This window comes from Sorex araneus, chromosome 1 (assembly GCF_027595985.1).
Source record: "Sorex araneus isolate mSorAra2 chromosome 1, mSorAra2.pri, whole genome shotgun sequence".
Taxonomy (NCBI): Eukaryota; Metazoa; Chordata; class Mammalia; order Eulipotyphla; family Soricidae; genus Sorex; species Sorex araneus.
The window spans coordinates 274,616,583-274,637,413 of record NC_073302.1 but is presented as its reverse complement, the minus strand read 5'-3'; the positions used below and the strand labels follow the sequence as shown (position 1 = coordinate 274,637,413).

The window sequence follows — 20,831 nt, the reverse complement described above, 5'->3', positions numbered from 1 at the left end:
AATTTTATCACTTAAAAAAAAAAAAGAGAGAAAAAGCTTATCAAAACTCTCACAGACCAGAGATGTGAGAACCATCTCAAGTCATTTTATGTTGCTTCAAAATATTAATACCAAAATGATAGTGATAAAAGAAATTACAGTTCCTTTTAATAAAGTTGAAAATTTTAAAAATATTAGCAAATCTAAACCCTGAGGAAATTAGAACAATACAATAAAATTTATCCTGGAATATGGATTAAATTCATAGGAGGAGATAAATGGATTCAATTCAAGGCTAAGGGACCAAGAGACTATACAACGGGTGAGGCGCTGGCCCCTCAAGCAGCTGAACCGGGCTCAACACCGAGCACTGCCTTTGCCCCTGGTTGAGCCTGAGCATCACCGGCTGTGGATCCAAAACAAATCAAAAGAAGTTGAAGAAAGTGATCCCTGAACACTGCTGGGTATGACCCAAAAATGATGGAGGAAGAGGAAGAAGAATGGGAGAATGGAAAAGAGAGGAGGGAGAAAAGAAAAGGAAAAAACTGTGACCAGACAAATAGATGAGAGCAGTTATTTGGGAGATTTGAAGAGATAAAGTGAAAAGTAGTAAGCAGGAAAGATTTACTACACACAAGATTTATTACGACGTATGTGGATTAAAATTACATATATATATATATATACACACACACACACACACAGACCCTTTACCTCTATTTACATATACTACATTCCCACTCACATGCATTAATAACACCTTGTTTTATTATACACACATAAATGTATCTACGTAGCACTGTAGCACTGTCGTCCCATTGTTCATCGATTAGCTCGAGTGGGCACCAGTAATGTCTCCATTGTGAGACTTGTTACTGTTTTTGGCATATCAAATATGCCACTGGTAGCTTGCCTGGCTCTGCCGTGCGGGTGGGATACTCTCGGTAGCTTGCTGGGCTCTCTGAGAGGGACGGAGGAATCGAACCCGGGTTGGCTGTGTGCAAGGCAGACGCCCTACCCACTGTGCTATGGCTCCAGTCCATATCTATGTATGCACACTAAATAATAAATACATGTGTATATGCATATACACAAACTATGAGTCCTTCTAAGAGGCTAATCCACTGGGAACAGATTCTAATAAGCATGAGAAAGTTTAAAGAGTTACATTTTTAACTTAAAAATAAGAAAAGTAATGTAGGAGGTAAATGTTTCACAAACTATCTTTAAGGGGGAAAAAAAAGAATCTTTTTCCAACTAAACAAAAAAAGCATCTTAATAGACTTGATAATTTCATAAAACCATCCTGGTAAAAATACAAAACAACTACAACAAAAACCAAAGTAATTAGCCAACATTCCTAGTGGCTTCCAGCTTGCATACCTGAAGTCGTGGGCCCGTCCACAGTAATACTACTATAAGGTGGGGGAGAAGAGTCGGTTTCGAGGGTGGGCACCGAAGGAGCAGGCTGCACGGTCTGAGGGGCCGGGTTTGAAGCTGAGGGCTGCTCTGCAGGAGATGACTCTGAGTTCTCTTCTTCATTGTGAAGCTAACAGAAAAGAAAAACAATGCAGTTTTATGATCATTATTAATTTTTAAGCAAAATTTTTTAGTGCATTATTGGGGTTGGAGAGATGTTTAGAGGGCTGGAGTGTATGCTTGCAGGCTTTGGGCTCCAAGGTCAAGCCCTGAAACTGCATGGCTCAGGGAGAGCGCCACTGGGCCTGACCACTGCCGGCCCAAACACCTCACCCTTAGGCCCACACGGCTGGGCTGGGGATGGCCAGGAGGGGTTCCCGGACCCTGGAGTACAGCCAGGAAGGACCCAAGGAGTATCAATTTATTGCGCATCATCAGTTTACAAGACTGTAAATGCTTATAGTTTTAGGTCCATAATGTTACCATTCTATACCCACCACCAAAGTGACAATTAGCCTCCATCATAGTCCAAAAGGAACCTTGCCTCCCACTTTCTATCGCTGTAGTTAACTGCAATTATGTGTATCAGTCTAAAGGTCAATTCCATTGGACACTGTCTATTCACTTGTTGTCGATGAGTGACATCATATCAAAATATCAATTCAAAGATATTTTCCAAGAAAGGGTTCACTTTTTAGAGAATGCTGATGCCAGCAAGTACCAACCGTGGCTCCTGTGCTAATAGCACAAACTGTGGCACCAACACCAATGTGCTAAAAAAGTAAAATACCATTTTAAAAGATGAACAAATTTTGGAAAGACCTAAGTCACTAAAAAGTTTAAATTTGTTATGGAGGCCATAACAATAGTAGTGGGTAGGGCACATGCCTTGCATGCAGTCTACCTGGGTTCAATCCTTGGTATCCCATATGGTTATCTGAGCCACCAGGTGTTATTCCTGAGTACAGAGGAACCCCTGAGCATCACCAGGTGTGGCCCCAAACCAAGCAAACCAAAAAGTTTGAATTTGTTATAGTTTCTTTGGATTGATGCAATAGCACAGCGGGTAGGGCGTTTGCCTTGCACTTGGCCGACCCAGGTTTGATTCCTCTGCCCCTCTCGGAGAGCCCGGCAAGCTACCGAGAGTATCCTGCCCGCACAGCAGAGCCTGGCAAGCTACCCGTGGCATATTCGATATGCCAAAATCAGTAACAACAAGTCTCACAATGGAGACATTACCGGTGCCCACTCGAGCAAATCGATGAACAACAGGAGGACAGTGCTACAGACAGTGCTATAGTTTCTTTATGCTAAAGATTTATGTTTAAATTGTTCAGAATTGTTAAGAATTTACAGAGAAATGCGTAACAATTGGCAAGGGGTGAGGGGGTGTCTCCTGTGCCACTGCCTACTGTGTTCCCTTGCCAACCAATTGCGGAATGTGCTCACAACAGCTCTGCTACCAACTGGGGCCAAGGCTTCAGCATCCCCCCCACCCCCCCGCTTCCCCGCTCTCAATTTTTGTTTTGTTTGGGGCCACAGCCACTCCTGGCTCTGCACTTGTGGACCATTACCGGCCGGGCTCAGGGAACCACCTGGGTTCGGGGGGTGGAACCTGGTGTGTAGCATGCAATTAGGTTAGCACCCACCGATTAAGTTAAGAAATGTATTATTATAACTCACAAAGCTGGCACTGGCCCCTCAGCTTCATCTTTGCCCCACCCCGGCACGGGCCACCCAGCCACCACCCAGGCCAGTCACCTTGAGACCCTGCCTGCTGGCCAGGCTCACCTGAACTTGACTCACAACTGGCCAACCCCTTACAAACTCGAGCCCTTCGTCACACACCAGATCCCACTGAACATGGGACCCCGACTGCCACACAGGCCTTCGTGAAGTACCAAACCGAATGGGGAGGACAAAGACTCATCTACAACCACAGATGAAAACAAAGCCCGGAAAGACTCCTAATACGACAGAGCTCTGCAAACCAAGGGCCACGTACAGCAATCTTTTATATAGCCACTCATTCGGAATCAATAATACACATGTAGGCAAACCAATCCAAGTTTGAACCTAAAGTATAATACCATTAAAAAGTGACTCATAAGGAAGGTAGTAGAATCACTGATCCGAGAGGATATCTGGAAAAAGCCCTTACCAGAACAGTCTAAGGTAGTTATTCCTCATTACTGTTATACAGTGCCAGGAGTCACACACGCGGCTGCAGCATGAGGTCTCACACTGGCAAAACTGAGAATCACACTCAGAGTGAGGGGGAAGTGAGGGGGAAGCTGGGGATCAACCTATTGCTCCCCAAGAATGCAAGGGAAGCACTCGCTACTGAACCACATTCCCAGGTCCTTAAGACACTTGTCTTAAAGGCACTACAAATTTCCGCAACATTCAATTTTTATGTTTTATCTTATCCCAATTCCTTATAAAAAATAAGACGCTGAAAATAATCTTTCAAAGGAACTCTGTCAAGAGATTACCTGTACATACACAAATCTGTACACACACAAATCTAAGTGGTATAGTGTGTGAAACTAACATGCCTTTAGAAGGACAGCAAGCAAACTCTCCACAGTTTAGAACCGTCGATAAATTTATCCTTTCTTGCTTCCATATCTCCATTTATAAGTTTTGAATGCACCCAAAATCCTTAAAAGAATTTTAAGATGGCTCTAGGAAGGCATTTGCATAATACCTAACAAGGAGAATGCATTTAATAAATACTAGCTCCAACTCTTCATACATATATATATACACATATTTATATTATACTTTATTTTAGGAACTAAAAAATAAATTACATGGTGCTCTCTCAGGCCAGTAAGTAGTTACTCACTCGCCAGTAAGATATATATACAGAGAGAAAAATACAGAAAATTAAGAGGTCAATTTACAACACTGCTATTTGCATGTGTCTTGGTTAAGTAATCACCTACCAAAAATCTTTTGTGAGTTAAGATATGTATTATTATAACTCACAAAGCTGGCACAAATGCACCGGAATTTGTTAATAAGACAAAATTTTCCATAATGCTAAGGCTTATATAATAAAATCCACTCACAGTCAAATTCTAAGATCAAGTAATAATGAAGGGAGGTGTGCAGGAGCACAGTTACAGCACCTCTTTAAGTAGGCTCTAAATGAGTACCCTCCTGACTAGCAACTCTACCCCCATGTCACAAATTATCACCCATTTTCCATTATCAAGTACTCAAAAGAATTAGTCATCTTTGATTATAATTTTAAGAGCAAAATTGTTAGATGAACAAAAGTAAAAGTACAGATATATATGTTATATGTATATATACTAAGCAACTGAGCAACAATGAATGTGTCAAAAATATAACGAACAAATTTCCATATTTCTATAAGGGCTACAAATATAAATATAATAAAAGTATTCTAAGGAAACCTCCTATGTAACAAAACAGATTCCCTATAGTTGTTCACAAGAAATTGTGCTAACCACAACCAATATATTTTTTTAAACCAGTCACAATCTATACTAAATACCTACAAAAAAAGAGGATTTTTGGACAGTTTTACATATGATCTCAAAAATAAAGCCTTAAAATCTGTAAAACATGCACTAACTCAACTGCACTACCAACACCTGCACTTCTACAGACTTAAAAAATACAGAACATTTGCTACGTGTCAACAATAAACTCAGTAATTCAGTAAATAATCTCTACCCACTGCAAAAGAGAGCTTCCAATTTTACATGAAACAGAACAATGCAACTATGGTACCTTTGCAAGCTCACTAAAAGGAAGCTGCCGCTATGAACTTATCTACTTTGATGGTGGGCTGGGAGATTTTGTTTGGGGGCCACACCCAGAGCCTAGGGTCAATCCCACTGCTGCTGAGGACACAAGCAATTCTAGGGATCAAATGCAGGACTCCCACGAGCAAACCATGTGCTCCAGCCCTCTGAGCCATCTCCTTTGTCCCTGACTGTTTTTTACTCTTTCAGTTTGGTTTTGTTTTAGAGGCAGTGCTCTTTTTTTTTTTTAACAAGTGATCTCTTCATTTATTATATACAACTGATAAATCATTGAGATACTTAAAAGGCTCTTGCCAATTTTTTTATTTTATTGAATCACCGTGAGATAGTTACAAGCTTTCATGTTTGGGTTACAATCACACGATGACCGAACACCCATCCCTCCACCAGTGCACATTCCCCACCACCAATATCCCTGGTATACCCCCCCCTTTCCCACCCTTCCCCTGCCTCCATGGCAGACAATATTTCCCATACTGTCTCATCTCACACCACAGAGACTGGCACACATTCAAAAGAACAAAAGCAATCAGTGCTGGCATGGATGTGGAGAAAAAAGAACGCTCTTTCACTATTGGTGGGAATGCCAACTGGTCCAGCCTTTCTGGAAAACAGTATGGACAGTCCTTCAAAAACTAGAAATTGAGCTTCCATATGACCCCGCAATACCACTTCTGGGAATATATCCCGAGGATGCAAAAAAGCACAGTGGAAATGACATCTGCACTTATATGTTCACTGCAGCACTGTTCATAATAGCCAAAATCTAGAAACAACCCAAGTGCCCTAGAACAGAAGACTGGTTAAAGAAACTTTGGTACATCTATGCAATAAAATAGTATGCAGCTGTTAGGAGAGATGAAGTCATGAAATTTGCTTATAAACGGATAGACATAGAGAGTATCATGCTAAGTGAGTCAGAAACAGAGGGACAGACATAGAGGGACTGTACTCATTTGTGGAGTGTAGGGTAGCATCACATGAGGCTAACACCCAAGGACAGTAGATACAAGGGCCAGGGGGATTGCCCCAGAGCTGTAAGCCTGCTTCATGAGCAGAGAGCAGAGGAGGATGGAATAGAGAATGGATCACTAAGAAAATGATGGCCGGAGGAATCGGTCTGGATGGGAGATGTGTGCCACAAAGTAGATAGTGGAGGCGGTACTCTTGAGGCCAGAGGATGTTTGGCCAGTGTGGCCAGTGGTTCAATGTTAGAGCCAGAGGAGGCCCGAGCTACCCTGGCCCTGTAGTGTCAGGGACTAAGTAAACCATGCCAGGAATGCTCGGGGGCCTCCAAGGCTCACCCGGTAATGCCCAAAAGAAGATCATGTGGTACAGCATTAAAACCAGGGCCAGCCACATACAAGGATGCACCTTAACCCCTGCACTGTCTCTCCAGCCCACCTGCTTCCTTAAATAAATACTCATTAAGGGTTCAACTCAAAGTAGATTGTGCCACTTGGGGAAATTTTTCCTCAGTCATGCTAACCATAGTTCAAGTGCATATTCTTCACTGTTACCTCTACAGGAACAAAGTGGGCCTGAGGCAGGCAAGAAGGACCCACATGAGTACAGTAATGAACCTAATTCTTTGTCCTATCCACATGTTAGGTTAAAAATCATCCCAGCTTATCCCTATGTTAGTCTTCTGAAAAAACTTAGCAATTTACACATATAAATATTCAAATTTATCTTTAATATAGTAATCAGGGTGATGAAACCTTGCACACTAAATCATGAGAAAAATAGATGAAAGAACATTGTTTTAAATGTATTTAAGTGTACCTGCAAGTGGTCTGTGTAGAAGCTCCTATAGACTCTCTTAATGGTAAGAAACATGAGGTGAACTAGAGGTGACACAGAGACAATGGGAAGGACCGTAGGCGCTGTAATGGCAGTGGGGCAGTAAACACTAGCACTACTATGTTATGTTGCTGAATTATAGTAAAAATAACTAAAAAAACAACTAGGGGCCAGAGCAACAGTACAGTGGATAGGGCACTTGTGTGGCCCACAGCCAACCTGGGTTCGATTCCTGTTGTCTCATATGGTCCCCCAATGCCTGAGTGCTGAGTCAGGAGTAACCCCTGAGCTCTACTAAGTGTGGCCAAAAAGCAAGCAAAAGTAAATAAATAAAAACTGTCAGCATTACGATTTTCTCTGACTGGAAGTCTAACTTTGCTGTGTATGAACTCTTGTGTTTGTTTTTAACTTGAATTAGCAAGCCTCTTCTACGATAGCCCATTATTCTATATTAAGGTGATAAAATATTAATGAATAAAATATTAATGAATAACTGGAAGCTGAGATTTTGAGAAGCCAGGGAACTCACTGAATGTCTTCTCCGTGAATGTTTTCTGTTAAGTACCACGATGAGAATATATTGCTGTGCTAAAAAGTATTGTACAATGAGCTGTGCCCTGAATAATGAGTTAGCCATAATTTTTGTCTTTTTTTTTTGGGCGGGGGAGGGAAGGTGCTGAAGGGGTGCTCCCAAGCAGTGCTCTGGAGGTCCAGAAGCCCAATCAGTGACACTAGTTCAATTCAAGGGCCTGAGGATGCAATGCTGCTTGGTCCCTGTTAGGTCAGGAATCACCCCGGCCATGCTGGCTGTGCTGGGGCCCTCCAGGGTCACACCTAGTAATGCTCAGGGGCCTTCACGCTGTGCCTGGTCATGCTTGGGGGACTATGTGGTGCCCAGGGTTGAATTCAGGGCAGGCACATGCTAAGCATGTGTCATAACCACCGCATCATCTCCCAACACCACCTTCTCTTCCTTTGCTCTTCTGGTTCAATTTGGGAACAGCCTAGAACTATAAGAGAAAAGATTTTTATATACAATTTTGTAAGGTTTTATAAAAGGAAGAATGAGGGTATTTAAGTTGGTTAAAGGTGACTTTTAAAAGGTGACTAAAAAACTTTATAGTCTGAATTCTACCATATTCTATCTATATTGTCTATTCAGAGCCAGAGGCTGAAACTGAGAAAAGCTAATAGTTGCCAAAAATAAATAAATAAATTTTAGTTCAACAAAAGAGTGTTTTAGCTTTTTAATTTAAACGCTTAAATTATTAGAGCACTAATCTCTCACTGGAGCAACAAGCACTTGCAGGCAGAATCTGGATGATCACCTGGCAAAACAGCTATATAATTATAATAATCCTACACCCCTCCCCCACCCCGCCATCAGCAGTGCTATTTTTATGCCTGCTTTGTCTAGAACCATTCAATTCAGTGTTTATTCCATTACTTTCACCCTCCCAGCCCCTTTCCCTGGCCAAAAAAAAAAAAAAAAAAAACCTATATGGTCAACCTACATATAATGGGACTCTTGCCACAGTATAAAATTAAAATAGTTGAAAAGGAGTGTTTTTAATTCTAAGATATAATGAAACTGTCATCAACACTGTCATCACTGTCATCCCATTCCTCATCGATTTGTTCGAGCGGGCACCAGTAACGTCTCTCATCGAGAGACTTATTGTTACTGTTTTTTGGCATATCCAATATGCACAGGTAGCTTGCCAGGCTCTGCCGCGCAGGCTCCATACTCTCGGTAGCTTGCCGGACTCTCCGAGAGGGGCGGAAGAATCGAACACGGGTCGGCCGTGTGAAAGGCGAACGCCCAACCGCTGTGCTATCGCTCCAGCCCATAATGAAACTAGTGGGAAAAAAATTTAAAAAAACAAAAAGTCTATAGTTGTTTCTATCACTCCCTCTATGTTAGACACAAAAGTAGATTAGGGTTGAAGTAACTACAGGAGATAGAATAAACCTACTCATTTTAGAAAATGAGTATACTTAAAACAGTAGCTAAGTGGTGCTGGCAATCTTGCAGACAGCCCAAGTGTTCTTAAACTAATGATTTTCAACTGTTCTGCACCTGCAGGCCACCACTGTCTATGGACCAGGAGGAGACCAATGAGGTAGACTGGTTGTTTTTTTAACCTTTTGATGCCAACAGCAGCAATTCAAGAAGTAGCAGTTGGAACCCACTTTTTTAAACCAATGGCTAACTGAGAAGAGACCCACAACACATTCCTGCTTGAGCAAATGGAAAAGTAAAATTTTCTACAGGTGAAACTGAATCACAACAATCAATCCCCTCCTGCACACATTACATCATGAAGCAAACTGACAAAACCTTTATTTTAGGTGTCTTCCCAAACTTTTTCATTAAATCTTTACCATATCCTGAATATTTTTTCCACTAATGTGATCTAGACTAAAATAAAACAGTATTATAAGCAATCTATTTTAAAAGCACGTTTGGTTTTGTATTTTACAATACAATTAAGGCAAATTCTACGAATATGAATCTTTTCAGCAGCAGGAAAGATTATTTCATGTCATTCCAATGCTCTACTATCTAAACACGATTACAAAACAAGTGGAATCACATACTTTATCAAAGTATCTTTTAACTAAAATATCTTTTAAACAAACAAGGATTTTTAATTTTTAAAACTGCTATTGTCGGGGCTGGAGCAATAGCACAGCGGGTAGGGCGTTTGCCTTGCACGCGGCTGACCCGGGTTCAATTCCCAGCATCCCATATGGTCCCCTGAGCACCGCCAGGAGTAATTCCTGAGTGCAGAGCCAGGAGTAACCCCTGTGCATCGCCAGGTGTGACCCAAAAAGCAAAAAAAAAAAAAAAAAAAACTGCTATTGTCTGCTTAAGACATGTCAACCAGCAGTACAGTAAATTCAGTAAAACTGAATTTTTTAAATACAAGCAATACTGTTTAACACACAGGGCAATAAAAATTTTTGAAGGAATATAAAAGAAACTGCAGACTTTCAGGGAAGGTGAGACTTTATTACTCTGTGCTACTTACATTTTTCACTCTAAACATAAATTAACTTGGAGATTGTATTTTATAAATAAAAAATGTAAAAAATAAAACCTGTAATTTTTGGTTTGACACGTTTCAAAATCAAAAATGCTCAGCTAAATTCTGTGCTGTCTGATTAAATGTTTTCTGCAGCATAAAATAACTTGTAATTTCATTACAATAGCTTTCCTGAATTTACATGTATGAATTTTCTGTTGAAAATAATGTAATGTAGAATCGTAATCAAAGAGATAATAAATCTGAAAAACATACATGACAAATTATATCTTTTTAAGGGAAAAGTACCATCATAATACAGCAAACCGTTGACAGAAGATAGAAGTAATATACATTTGCAAACTACTCCATTTTTCTGAACTTTGTAACTGCATACTCATTCATTTTCAAAACACAGGAGTAAACAATCACATTTGAAACAGGTGTCTCGTGCCAGAGAGAGAGCATCCCCTGAGAGCCCGGCACTACGCCGTGTAACCCAAGAGGGCCCCAAGCACCACTGGGTGTTGACGATCGTCCCGACATCACAGGAGCCAGGCAGCTCGGCATCCTCCGCCTCACCGCGCCCGGGGTGGCCTGGTGTCTCCTGATCTCCCAGTGCACCATTCCAAAACAGTTTCTCAGTTACACACGTACAATTCTCCTCCCGTGCCAGACTGCCTAACTGACACCTACACCTATCTTCGTTAATAACCAAGCTCTCAGAAAAGTCTTTCTAATCTCCAAACACAGGTATGGCCCCTCTGGCCAGTACCCTGTTGTTCCGAGTGCTTATCACAACAGCAATTATGGATGTAATCACTCACTTGCAATATTTTCCCAGCCAAGTAAGGAGCTCTGAAAAGGTGGAAGTCATGTTTGTCTTGCTGAACACTGTGAGAAATAAAAACAAGCTCCAACTTTTTATTTCAAGGATGAATAAAGTTAAAAGAAAACACATTATACATCACCAATCACAACAGTACAAAAAAGAAAAGTCTTGAAAAGGATAACCTTGCTATCAAAAATACTTCCAAGTCTTTGGAAGCTAGACTTTACTTTAGTTAATGAAAAGGGAAAGAGTTACAGAATATTTAAATCCAAAGAGCTCTGAGAAGCAAATTCAAAAGAAGGTTCTACATAAAGTTCTATTTTCAAAAGAACTTATTTTTTACAGAACTATGATGTAAATACTCTAGACATAATATTCTCCCTCTGAATACAAAGTTCTCTGTGACACACTTCTTAAATTATGTTTAGTTTTCTGGTTAAATGACAACTGCTGACCAGAGTCTTAAATGGTCAATAAAATATTAACAGATAATCCTATCAAAACTTTGCCTACTCAGATATTACTCAAAAGTACCTGTAAGAGTGACTTAAAATTATGCCTTTTCATCAACAGGTCACTATGACCTCTTACCACCTGTTTTGCAAACCATAATGGACAAAAGGAAAAGGAGAAAGAAGGAAAGTGCCTTCCATAGGAGGAGGCTGGGGGTGAGGGGGCAGGGGATGGGGGATGGTGATAGGAAACAGGGGACATTGGTGACAAGAAATGTACACTGGTGGAGGGATGGGTGCTGGATCATTAAATGACTGAAACCCAATTATGAACAGCTTTGTAATGGTCCACCTCACAAATATTCAATTTAAAAAAAATTAAAAAATAAAAAAAGTGATGTGGAGGTCAGGCTCAATTCAATCAGTTTAATCAATGGCTGAATAAATAGCAGTACTTCTACATTAAAATATATGTTAGTAAAAAGGAAGAAAATATTCCTAATAACTAAAGCAAAAATGGATACAAGAAAGGATGAAGTTGGCACTGAACTTCACTTGTATGACTTGTCATCCCGTTGCTCGAGTGGGCACCAATAACGTCTCCATTCATCCCTGTCGCATGCTAGTATAGCCCAATGGTGTCTGCTCACTCCAGGAACACGAAGAGCCTCAAACCATTCATTCAGGGTCTTGACGAAGAAGTCTGACCATCTCATAGGTGGGCGGCCAGGCGTTCTTTTGACCTCCCATGGAATCCAATCGGTAACAGCTCTAGACCAGTGGTCATCTCCAAATCTCATCACATTTCCAGCCCATCTGATTTTGACACCTTGGCATCCCTGATTCTTGATCGTCGACGGAGGTTGGAACTCCGGACTCCTTCTCTCACTTGAGTGAAACGTGATACTCGAAGCATAGATCTTTCGATTCCTCTTGGAAGACCTGAATAGCATGCTAAGCCTGTCTTCGTAGGGCCCAGGTCTCTGAGGTGTATGTTAGTGCAGGAAAAACGGTGGAGTCAAAAAAATGTGCCTGGAGCCGGAGGTTCTTCATCTTTTTAACCTCTTCTTCAACACTCTTGAAGGCATTCCACACCGCTCTCTTCCTCCTATGCACCTCAGGTGCCAGATTGTTCGTCATGTTGAATTCTTGACCTAGGTACACATAACTGCTCCATTCAGAGATGTTCGTTCCGTTGAGAGCAAATGGGACATCAGGAAACAGTCCATTTCTCATGAACATTGTCTTCGTGAGATTCAGCTGCAGTCCAACCTTTCCACAATCACGGTCAAAGTAAGCCAGCATTTGTGCCACTTGGCTAATGTCTGGTGTTATTAGAATGATGTCATCAGTGAAGGGGAGGTTGTGTAGCTGCCGACCGTCTATCTTCACTCCCATTCCTTACCATTCCAGTCATCGCATAACGTTCTCGAGGGTGGCACTGAAGTTTCGGTGAAATGGTATCGCCCTGCTGAACCCCTTTCTTTACGTTGATGATGACTTCCTTGTAGAATGGTGAGATCCTGGTGGTGAATCCATAGAACAATTCACGGAGGATCCTGATGTACTGAGTTTGAACGCCCTGTTTGACGAGGGCTTCAATGACCACTTCAGTCTCAACAGAATCGAAGGCCTTCTTTACATCAATGAACGTTAGACAGAGCGGCATCTTGAACTCTCGAGAAACCTCAATGACTTTGGTCACCGTGTGGATATGGTCCATCTTGCCGAATCCTTTTCAGAACCCAGCTTGCTCACATGGTTGTCCTTCATCTAGTGTTCTGCCAATCCTATTCAGGATAACTCGAGTGAATAACTTGTAGACAACAGACAACAGGTAGATCAGGGGATAGCTGCCATGGTTGCCGGTATCTCCTTTCTTGTACAACAGGACGGTCCTGCTGGTTTTCCATTGGGACGGAACCTTGCATTCAGGCAGGTAGCATGTGAAGAGCTGAGCCAGTGTACTGATGAGTACTGGCGGCAGATTCTTCAGGTGTTTGGATCTGACCTTGTCTGGACTGAGAAGAATTGTTCCTTGGAACATGCGACAAGAGAGGTATTGGTGGTGTTGGTGTCCTCATCAACATGAACTTGGCCATGAGCATTGACTCGTTCAAATGCCAAACAACCTGAATCGGATGCTTTAGTTTGAATAGATGTGGCTCACTAGAAGTTTCTATCTTCGCTTCTACGCACCAACATCCAACCATGACAAAGAAGAAACTGAGAAGTTCTACATGGAGATGAATAAGTTCTATAAAGATCACACTTTCTACAAGGTCATTTTCGGTGATTTTAACACCAAGATAGGACTGAGAAGGTCACCCAAAGAACTCCACATGGACACCCATGGCCTAGAATGGAACGAACAGGGTGAGAGACTGTCTTAGTTCATCATGTTGACCAAGACCATCCATGGTAACTCGCAGTTCCAGAAGGCCAAATCTAAACGTTGGACATGGGAGTCTCCTGGTAGACAATTCCACAACGAAATTGACCACATCATATTCAATTGACGGTTTTGCCTGACCAATGTCGCTTTTGTCCCAAAATTCCAAATGGGATCAGACCACCGTCTCCTTAGTGCGAAATTCTACTTCACTGAGTGGGGAGAAAAGGCTGCAAAGTTGAAGAGAACTCCCAGAACAACCACCAACTGGGAGCCCTTTGGCACTACTGCGGCAATCTGGGAAGATGCCATCATTGACAACATCCACAAGGAATATGATAGACTGGTTCTGCACCTCCATGATTGTGTGAGGAACACCAAGAGAGAGAAAGCCACAAAAAGATGCCTGTTTTCTCTCAGCTCATTCGCCAACGTTGTTTGGCGAGAGCCTCAGGCAACCACAAGCTAACATCTGAGCTCACAAAGCTGTGCAGAAAGCGATAAAGGAAGACCTCAAAGAGAGAAGAGCAGCAGTGTTGACTGATGCGGCAGAAGTCGGGAAAAATATTCACAACGCCCACCTGTCCTTCGCAAATACAAGACCAAGATGACTGCCCTCCAATGTCCTGATGGATCTATCACATCTTCCAGAAGGGCATTGGAAAAGGGTTATCCACGACTTCTTCTCAGATCTCTTCGATAGCCATATCGACCTGCCCACATACCAAATTCTGCAGGATGGATATGTCGTTCCCAGCGTTCTCCCTTCCAAAATCCGACATGCTATTTCATCAGTAAAGAAGCATACAGCACCCAGTCCAGGCACTGAACTACCAGTTTAAATTCACTCACACCACCCTGAAGAGCACTTTGTTGATTTCTGTCTGCTAAGGCTAAAGATGTGCAGGAGCCAACAATTCTAATCCTAGATGACAACGTCAGAGAAGTCTGACATTCCCAGACAGAGATAAACACAAAGATGCTCGCATCACTGACTGTACTAGGCTTCAAACAACTATCCAGTCAATAAGAAATAGATAAATATTATTCCGTGACTATATGACTCATAATTTAATTATAACTATATGAATCACCATGGATAAATCCTTGAAACATATGGGAGCCAGAGAGATAGTACAGCAGGTAAGGGCATCTACCACATTCACAGGCGACCGCGGGTTCAATTCCTGGTGTCCCACATGGTCGCCCGAGCACTGCCAAGAGTGATTCCTGAGTGCAGAGCCAGGAAAAAACCCTCAACATTGCCATGTGACCCAAAAATAACAACAACAAAAACATGCTAAAAAAGGCAAGCTGAAAAATAAAATAAGAAATAGTTTAGCAAATACATTTTAATATAACCTAAAAGTTAAAGTATCATATGGACACATACACTTGTAAAAATATTCAAAAAGCAACAAAAGAGAAAAGCAATGGGAGAAGACAATATGGTTAGCAATGAATCCTCTTTTCAACACAGAACCACTGCTAATAGAAAGTACTGGGGCTAGAGTGAGAGTACAGCAGGTAGGATGCTTGGCTGGAACACAGTTGATGTGGCTTCAATCCCTGGCACTCCACACGATTCCCTGAGCACCACCAGGAGTGATCCCTGAGCACAGAGCCAGGAGTAAGCCATGAGCACTGCCAGGTGTGGCCAAAAATAAAGAATAAATAGCTGATGATGAGCAAACACTGTTACACCCCAAACAAGAAGGGCAAGGTGAAGAAGTAAACATAACACACACTTCATCCAGGAAACGGGGAAAGATGAGACAATAACAACACTCACTTCATCCTTCATTGCAAGGACTTAATCTCTAGCCTCTGAAATTGACAATTACTCCAATTTCTTTATCTTTTACTTCATGGTACAGGGCATCAAACCCAGAGCATCACCCGTAGCGGGCATGAGCTCTTCCAACTGAGCCAAGCCCAGTCCCCGCCCCCAATTTCTTACTACTATTTATCATGTCTTAATTTTAGTAAGATAACACAGATCCCAACAGGTCTACAGTAAAGAGAAATATATCAGACTTCTTGAGTTAGACTTCTTAGTTCTCTAAGGTCATTTCTCCCTACTGTTTCAGTCAAACAAAACCAAGTATAAATGGTTATCCCATTTTCATAGCATTATTCCTATTTATAGCACAAAGGAAATAATATTCATTAAATGTTAATGTAAGTTCTCTCTTTTGCTTGATAAGATTTGGCAGCTCAGACTGCCTCTTTCTTTGTACTTACACAACTAGGCTTTTTTTTTTTTTTAAGTATGTTGGGTCAGAGAGATAGTACAGTGGATAAGGCACTTGCCTTGGATGGCCAACCCAGGTTAGCTCCCAAGCACCTCGTATGATCCCCAAGCAACCAGGAGTGATTCCTGAGCACACAGCCAGAAGGAAGCCCTGAGCACTACCAGGTATGGTTAAAACAACAACAACATGAAAGTATGCCACTTTTTATAAAAATAGTAACACACCCAATGTTTAAAACTACACCAGTGGTGAACACTGGTGAAGGGACTTATGTTGAAGCATTTGTAACCTTGTAATTCATGGTGATTCAATAAAAACATATAGAAAAAACTACACCCTAATAAAGCTATTTACCACATGTTATCATAAATGAAGCATTCAAAATTAATGCTCATCCAAAAAGTAAACACGCTGAACCAGTAAGTATTTTGAAATAACATTTAATGAAATAAGGAAATGCTCAGAGGCTAATGTTAAAGCAGCAAATATATATGTATGCATGTCATATTATTCCAATTTTATGTATGTCCGTATGTATTTGCTTTGAGGTCACAAGTGACACTGCTCAGGGCTAACAGCTGGCTCTGTGCTCAGGGACCACTCCTGGCAGTGCTTGGGGGTTATGTGGTGCCTCTGATCAAGCTGGGGTGAGCCATGTGCATGGCAAGTACCTGAAGCCCTGGACTATCTTTCTGACATTATTATTCCAATTTTTATAAAGACAAAATAGGGACTGGAGAGGGACAGCGGGTATGGCATTTGTCATGCATGTGACTGACCTCAATTTGATTCCTGACATCCCATATGGTCCCCTGAGCACCTGTATGCAGGCACATAATAAGAGTTTCAAGCATAATGACCCAACTGCACCCCACCGCCAGAGTGCCAGCACCCCATTACCAAATCAAAATGATTATTAACATGCAAAATGGACAGCACAGAGCCCGCAATTTGGATTCTTTTGGTTTCTGCTTCCTACTTTTCTGGTTATTTTCAAGTTCTCTGGAAGAGAAAAAAAAAGAGAAAAATACTTTTTGTTGTTAATATTAGAATGTGTTAAAGAGATTCCCTTTATGCCAACAGAATAAACTATTATAAACTAGAAAACTGCCACTTGAAAATTTTTATCATGACACTTAAAAAAAAAAATCAGTCCACATCCATTTCATAATCTCTTATGTGCTGCCAGGGTAGTTACTCATTAATCTTTATAACCATCATTACGTCCACAAAAATAAATAAATAAATAAATAAATAAATTGAGTATATAAAGCCAGGTAATTTCATGTTTGGGTTTTCCATCAATCAGTTAATGACACAAATAAAGAACAGGCACATGTGCCCGTCTGAGTGTGACGCATTTCTAGTGAAAGCCATTTTAGAGGTCAAAATTATCCAAATTTGTCTCTTACTCACATACTACAAAAGTCTTTTCGGTGCCCTTTCGCCAAAACTAACTGTGAATCACACAACACGCTGCCTGCTGAGTTGGAAGCCACGCTGTTCTCCGCGAGAGAACCCCTTCCCTTGAACTCCAACCCCAAGGACACACACTAACGCCGTGAGCAACACAGCCCCGTGGCAGAACCACTCTACCCAACCGCCCAGTTGATAAACATCTCTTTCCCCCAGACTTTCCACAAATAACTCAGTTATTTTCAAGCGCTCAACAGAGGCCTACTGGCTGGCCACGAGCAGCCCATGGGCCCTGGACCCCTGAGCATTATCTGGGAGGCTCCCAAAAGTGAAATTAAAAGAACAGATGCTTCAGTTCCAACACTCTCTTCCTCCTCCCCCCCCCGCCCCCCCCTCGCACACTCCCCCACCCACCCCGCACCTTCCCACCATGGAACTCTGCAAAATTTCCTCATAGAGAAAACAGGTTTTTAAGCAAAAACTTCAATTCCTCTCCCCTGCATCTCTAAATTTAGCATTATGGCATCCATCCTAATTTATATTCTTTGCTCCTAAATGCCAGAAAACTGTACAGAGAAAATCCTGCCTCCCAGACTTCTTTCTTTAAATTATGTCTCTCCTTCCTGTTCTCCACATCTCTACCCACATAAATATTCTATTCATACCATACTTTAAAAAGAAAAAACCTGCCCCTCCAGCTAAAAATAAAGAATTTTTCTTGTGCTTTTTGAACTAATTCCATCTCTCTCCTTCACTCACAAACATCCTAGAAGTAAAAATACAGGATATCTACCTATCTATTGTCATTCATACATTTCTAATACTCATTTCCCTCCCCAATCCATTACCATCTGGCTTTCATTCAAACAGCTCTCCTGCAAGAGCACTGACCTTTTAATTATTAAAAATCAAAAGATTTTTCCTGTTCTCATTCTACCGAAAATCTTTAATATATTTAACTAGATGATTATACTTCTAACTGGTTTATCTTTGACATCTAGAAACTATTCCCGCAGTTTCCCTCCTACATTTGATTATTCATTCTGTTTATTTTGCAGAGGTCCCTCATTTTACTCCACTAACTTTATTTATTTTGCAGTGTTAGAGATAAAACTCAGGGCCTCACACAAGCCAGACAAATGTTCTACCACTAAGTTTCATTCCCCAAATACACCCTCTACTAATGTGAGTTTTAGCTAAAATTGAATCCAGAACATTTGTATACCATCTTGATACATAGATCAAAGGAAGCTGATTGGTGTATATAATTGGCTTGATTTAATTTGCAAGATACAAGGCAAGTAATTTTAAAATATTCATTAAGTTATTATAATAAGCATTTGCTTACCATTTAAAATTTACACCAGGAATTGTCTTATTTGATTTCACACTGAGTTTCTGTTTGCAGGGACACACAGTGCTCAGGGATTACCCCAGGCGCTGTGCTCAGGGATCACTTCTGATGGTGCTCACAAGCTCACATGCTGTGTCGGTGGACCACATGCAACAGAAGTGCCCGAGTCCCTGTACTATCTCTCTAGACCCTAATTTTAAATTCTCTTAAGTAATTTCAATACTTCATAAGTAGTTTCAAGCTAGAAGACAGTCCAATGCCAGAAAGTCTAAATTAAGATGCATATCTACTACCTCCTGGCTGCAACACGAGCATGAAGAGAATGCATCTGCATATTCTCTCCCAGGAAAATCAGATCGCCAAGACCAGCAAGGGGTAGGCCTTATATACCAACTTTCTTGAGAGAAAATTTCATCTTCCCTCAGGAAGCAGAGAGAAATTAAGAACTGAATCCTCAAACAAAACTGAATCTTTCATAATATCAATTACTAAGACAGGCTGTTGTGATGATTCATCCAGGAAACATAGCAAATGCCAAGATGGCATCACAGGCACAGTTAAAAGGCTGATCCATTTAAGTATTATATGCCAAAGCAAACCCTCAAAAGTTGGTCAATAAATCTAAATACCGAATCTGAGTCATTTCATATCAGAAGCGCCTTCCCCTCTGTCCCTCCCTCTCTCCAGTCTCACCAAGTCAGCAATATCATGAACCAAAGACGTGGCTTAACCACTAAAGCACATGCCTGGCCTGTCCAAGGCCCGAGTTCCCCTTCTGGCACCGCATACCCCACCACCTGACCTCGCCTGTCCTGCAGGCACTCAAGCACTAACGGGGGTGATCACTCTGATGCCTTATTTCTAGAAGCATCTACACAAAAACAAGTACACCAAAGTTTTACAAAGATGTATATATGTGTATGTGTATATAAACACATATACACACCACACATGAATTCTGTAACCTCACTGATTTGCCCGAGGAGCAAAGATGTACAAGACAAACTATCATAACTTATACCTTTAAAACAAGAGTAAAACACTATCTGAAGAGAAGTTGAGTGGGTAATTCCCTAAAGTACTCAAATTACAACTGCCAACAAACTTAAGTACACACAATAAAACAAATATATTACCAAAACAAACACATTACATGAAGGAGTTCTGGAGAAAATCTCACTGGGTGGAGAGGGGCAGACAGATCAGGGGCCACTGTGCTTCACGTGCTGGGGGACTGACCCCCAGAAATCCTGCAAGCAACAAACACATGCACTCAGCCAGCCTGTTGAGCTCTCTGGACCCCAAGTAATCTAAATTTCTAGCTTTACTTGCTGAAAGATTTGAACATTGCTTTAAAGAGAAACCTTTAGCATAACGACAACACTGATAAAGATTTAAAAGCATTTCATACAGAATTTTGCTCTTAAATAGGTCACTGAGAACACTGTACAGGACTATACTAGATACAAGTAACAAAATGAACAAATTACTGGCTCAAATAATTCGAAATCTATCCTTAATTTGTCTCAATGGATAAGAAAAGGAAACATACCAGTGAAGAACACATAGACATTGGAGGCATTCTCAGCCTTAGATGCTGGCCCCCACACAAACCCAGATGGGGAATGTCTTCCTTTTATTTTCTGGTACAGTGGGTAAGGGCATTTGCCTTGCACGCGGCTGATCCGGGTTCGATTCCTCCGTCCCTCTCGGAGAGCCCGGCAAGCTACCAAGAGTATCCCGCCTGCACGGCAGAGCCTGGCAAGCTACCCGTGGCATATTCGATATGCCAAAAACAGTAACAACAAGTCTCACAATGGAGACATTACTGGTGGCCTCTCAGCTAATTGATGAACAACGGGACAACAGTGCTACAGTGCTACTCTATCCCGGGGACTGGTTGGCATCTCCATCTGAGATGTGTTCACAGCATCCTTCGCTCTGGAGACACTGTGATCTTTTTTCAGACCCCCTCTCTCTCCCACACTCATGTTTCTCTCAATAAATTAATTCACTTTTAAAATAAGGGAGAGGGATTAGATCAAAGTCTCTAGATTAAAATCCGGCATTTATTAACTCTGTGACTTACCTGGACCT

The 20,831-nt window shown here is 41.4% G+C and overlaps 1 protein-coding gene across 1 annotated transcript in view; it reads right to left on the bottom strand.

Annotated features, from left to right (window-relative positions):
• The window catches only part of NDFIP2 (Nedd4 family interacting protein 2), a 61,933-nt gene that overhangs the window by 23,127 nt on the left and 17,975 nt on the right, over window positions 1–20,831 (bottom strand). Inside the window, exon 2 of the mRNA XM_004604015.3 lies at window positions 1,363–1,528. Coding sequence (XP_004604072.2) covers window positions 1,363–1,528 — 166 coding nt within the window. The remainder of the gene's footprint in view (window positions 1–1,362; window positions 1,529–20,831) is intronic.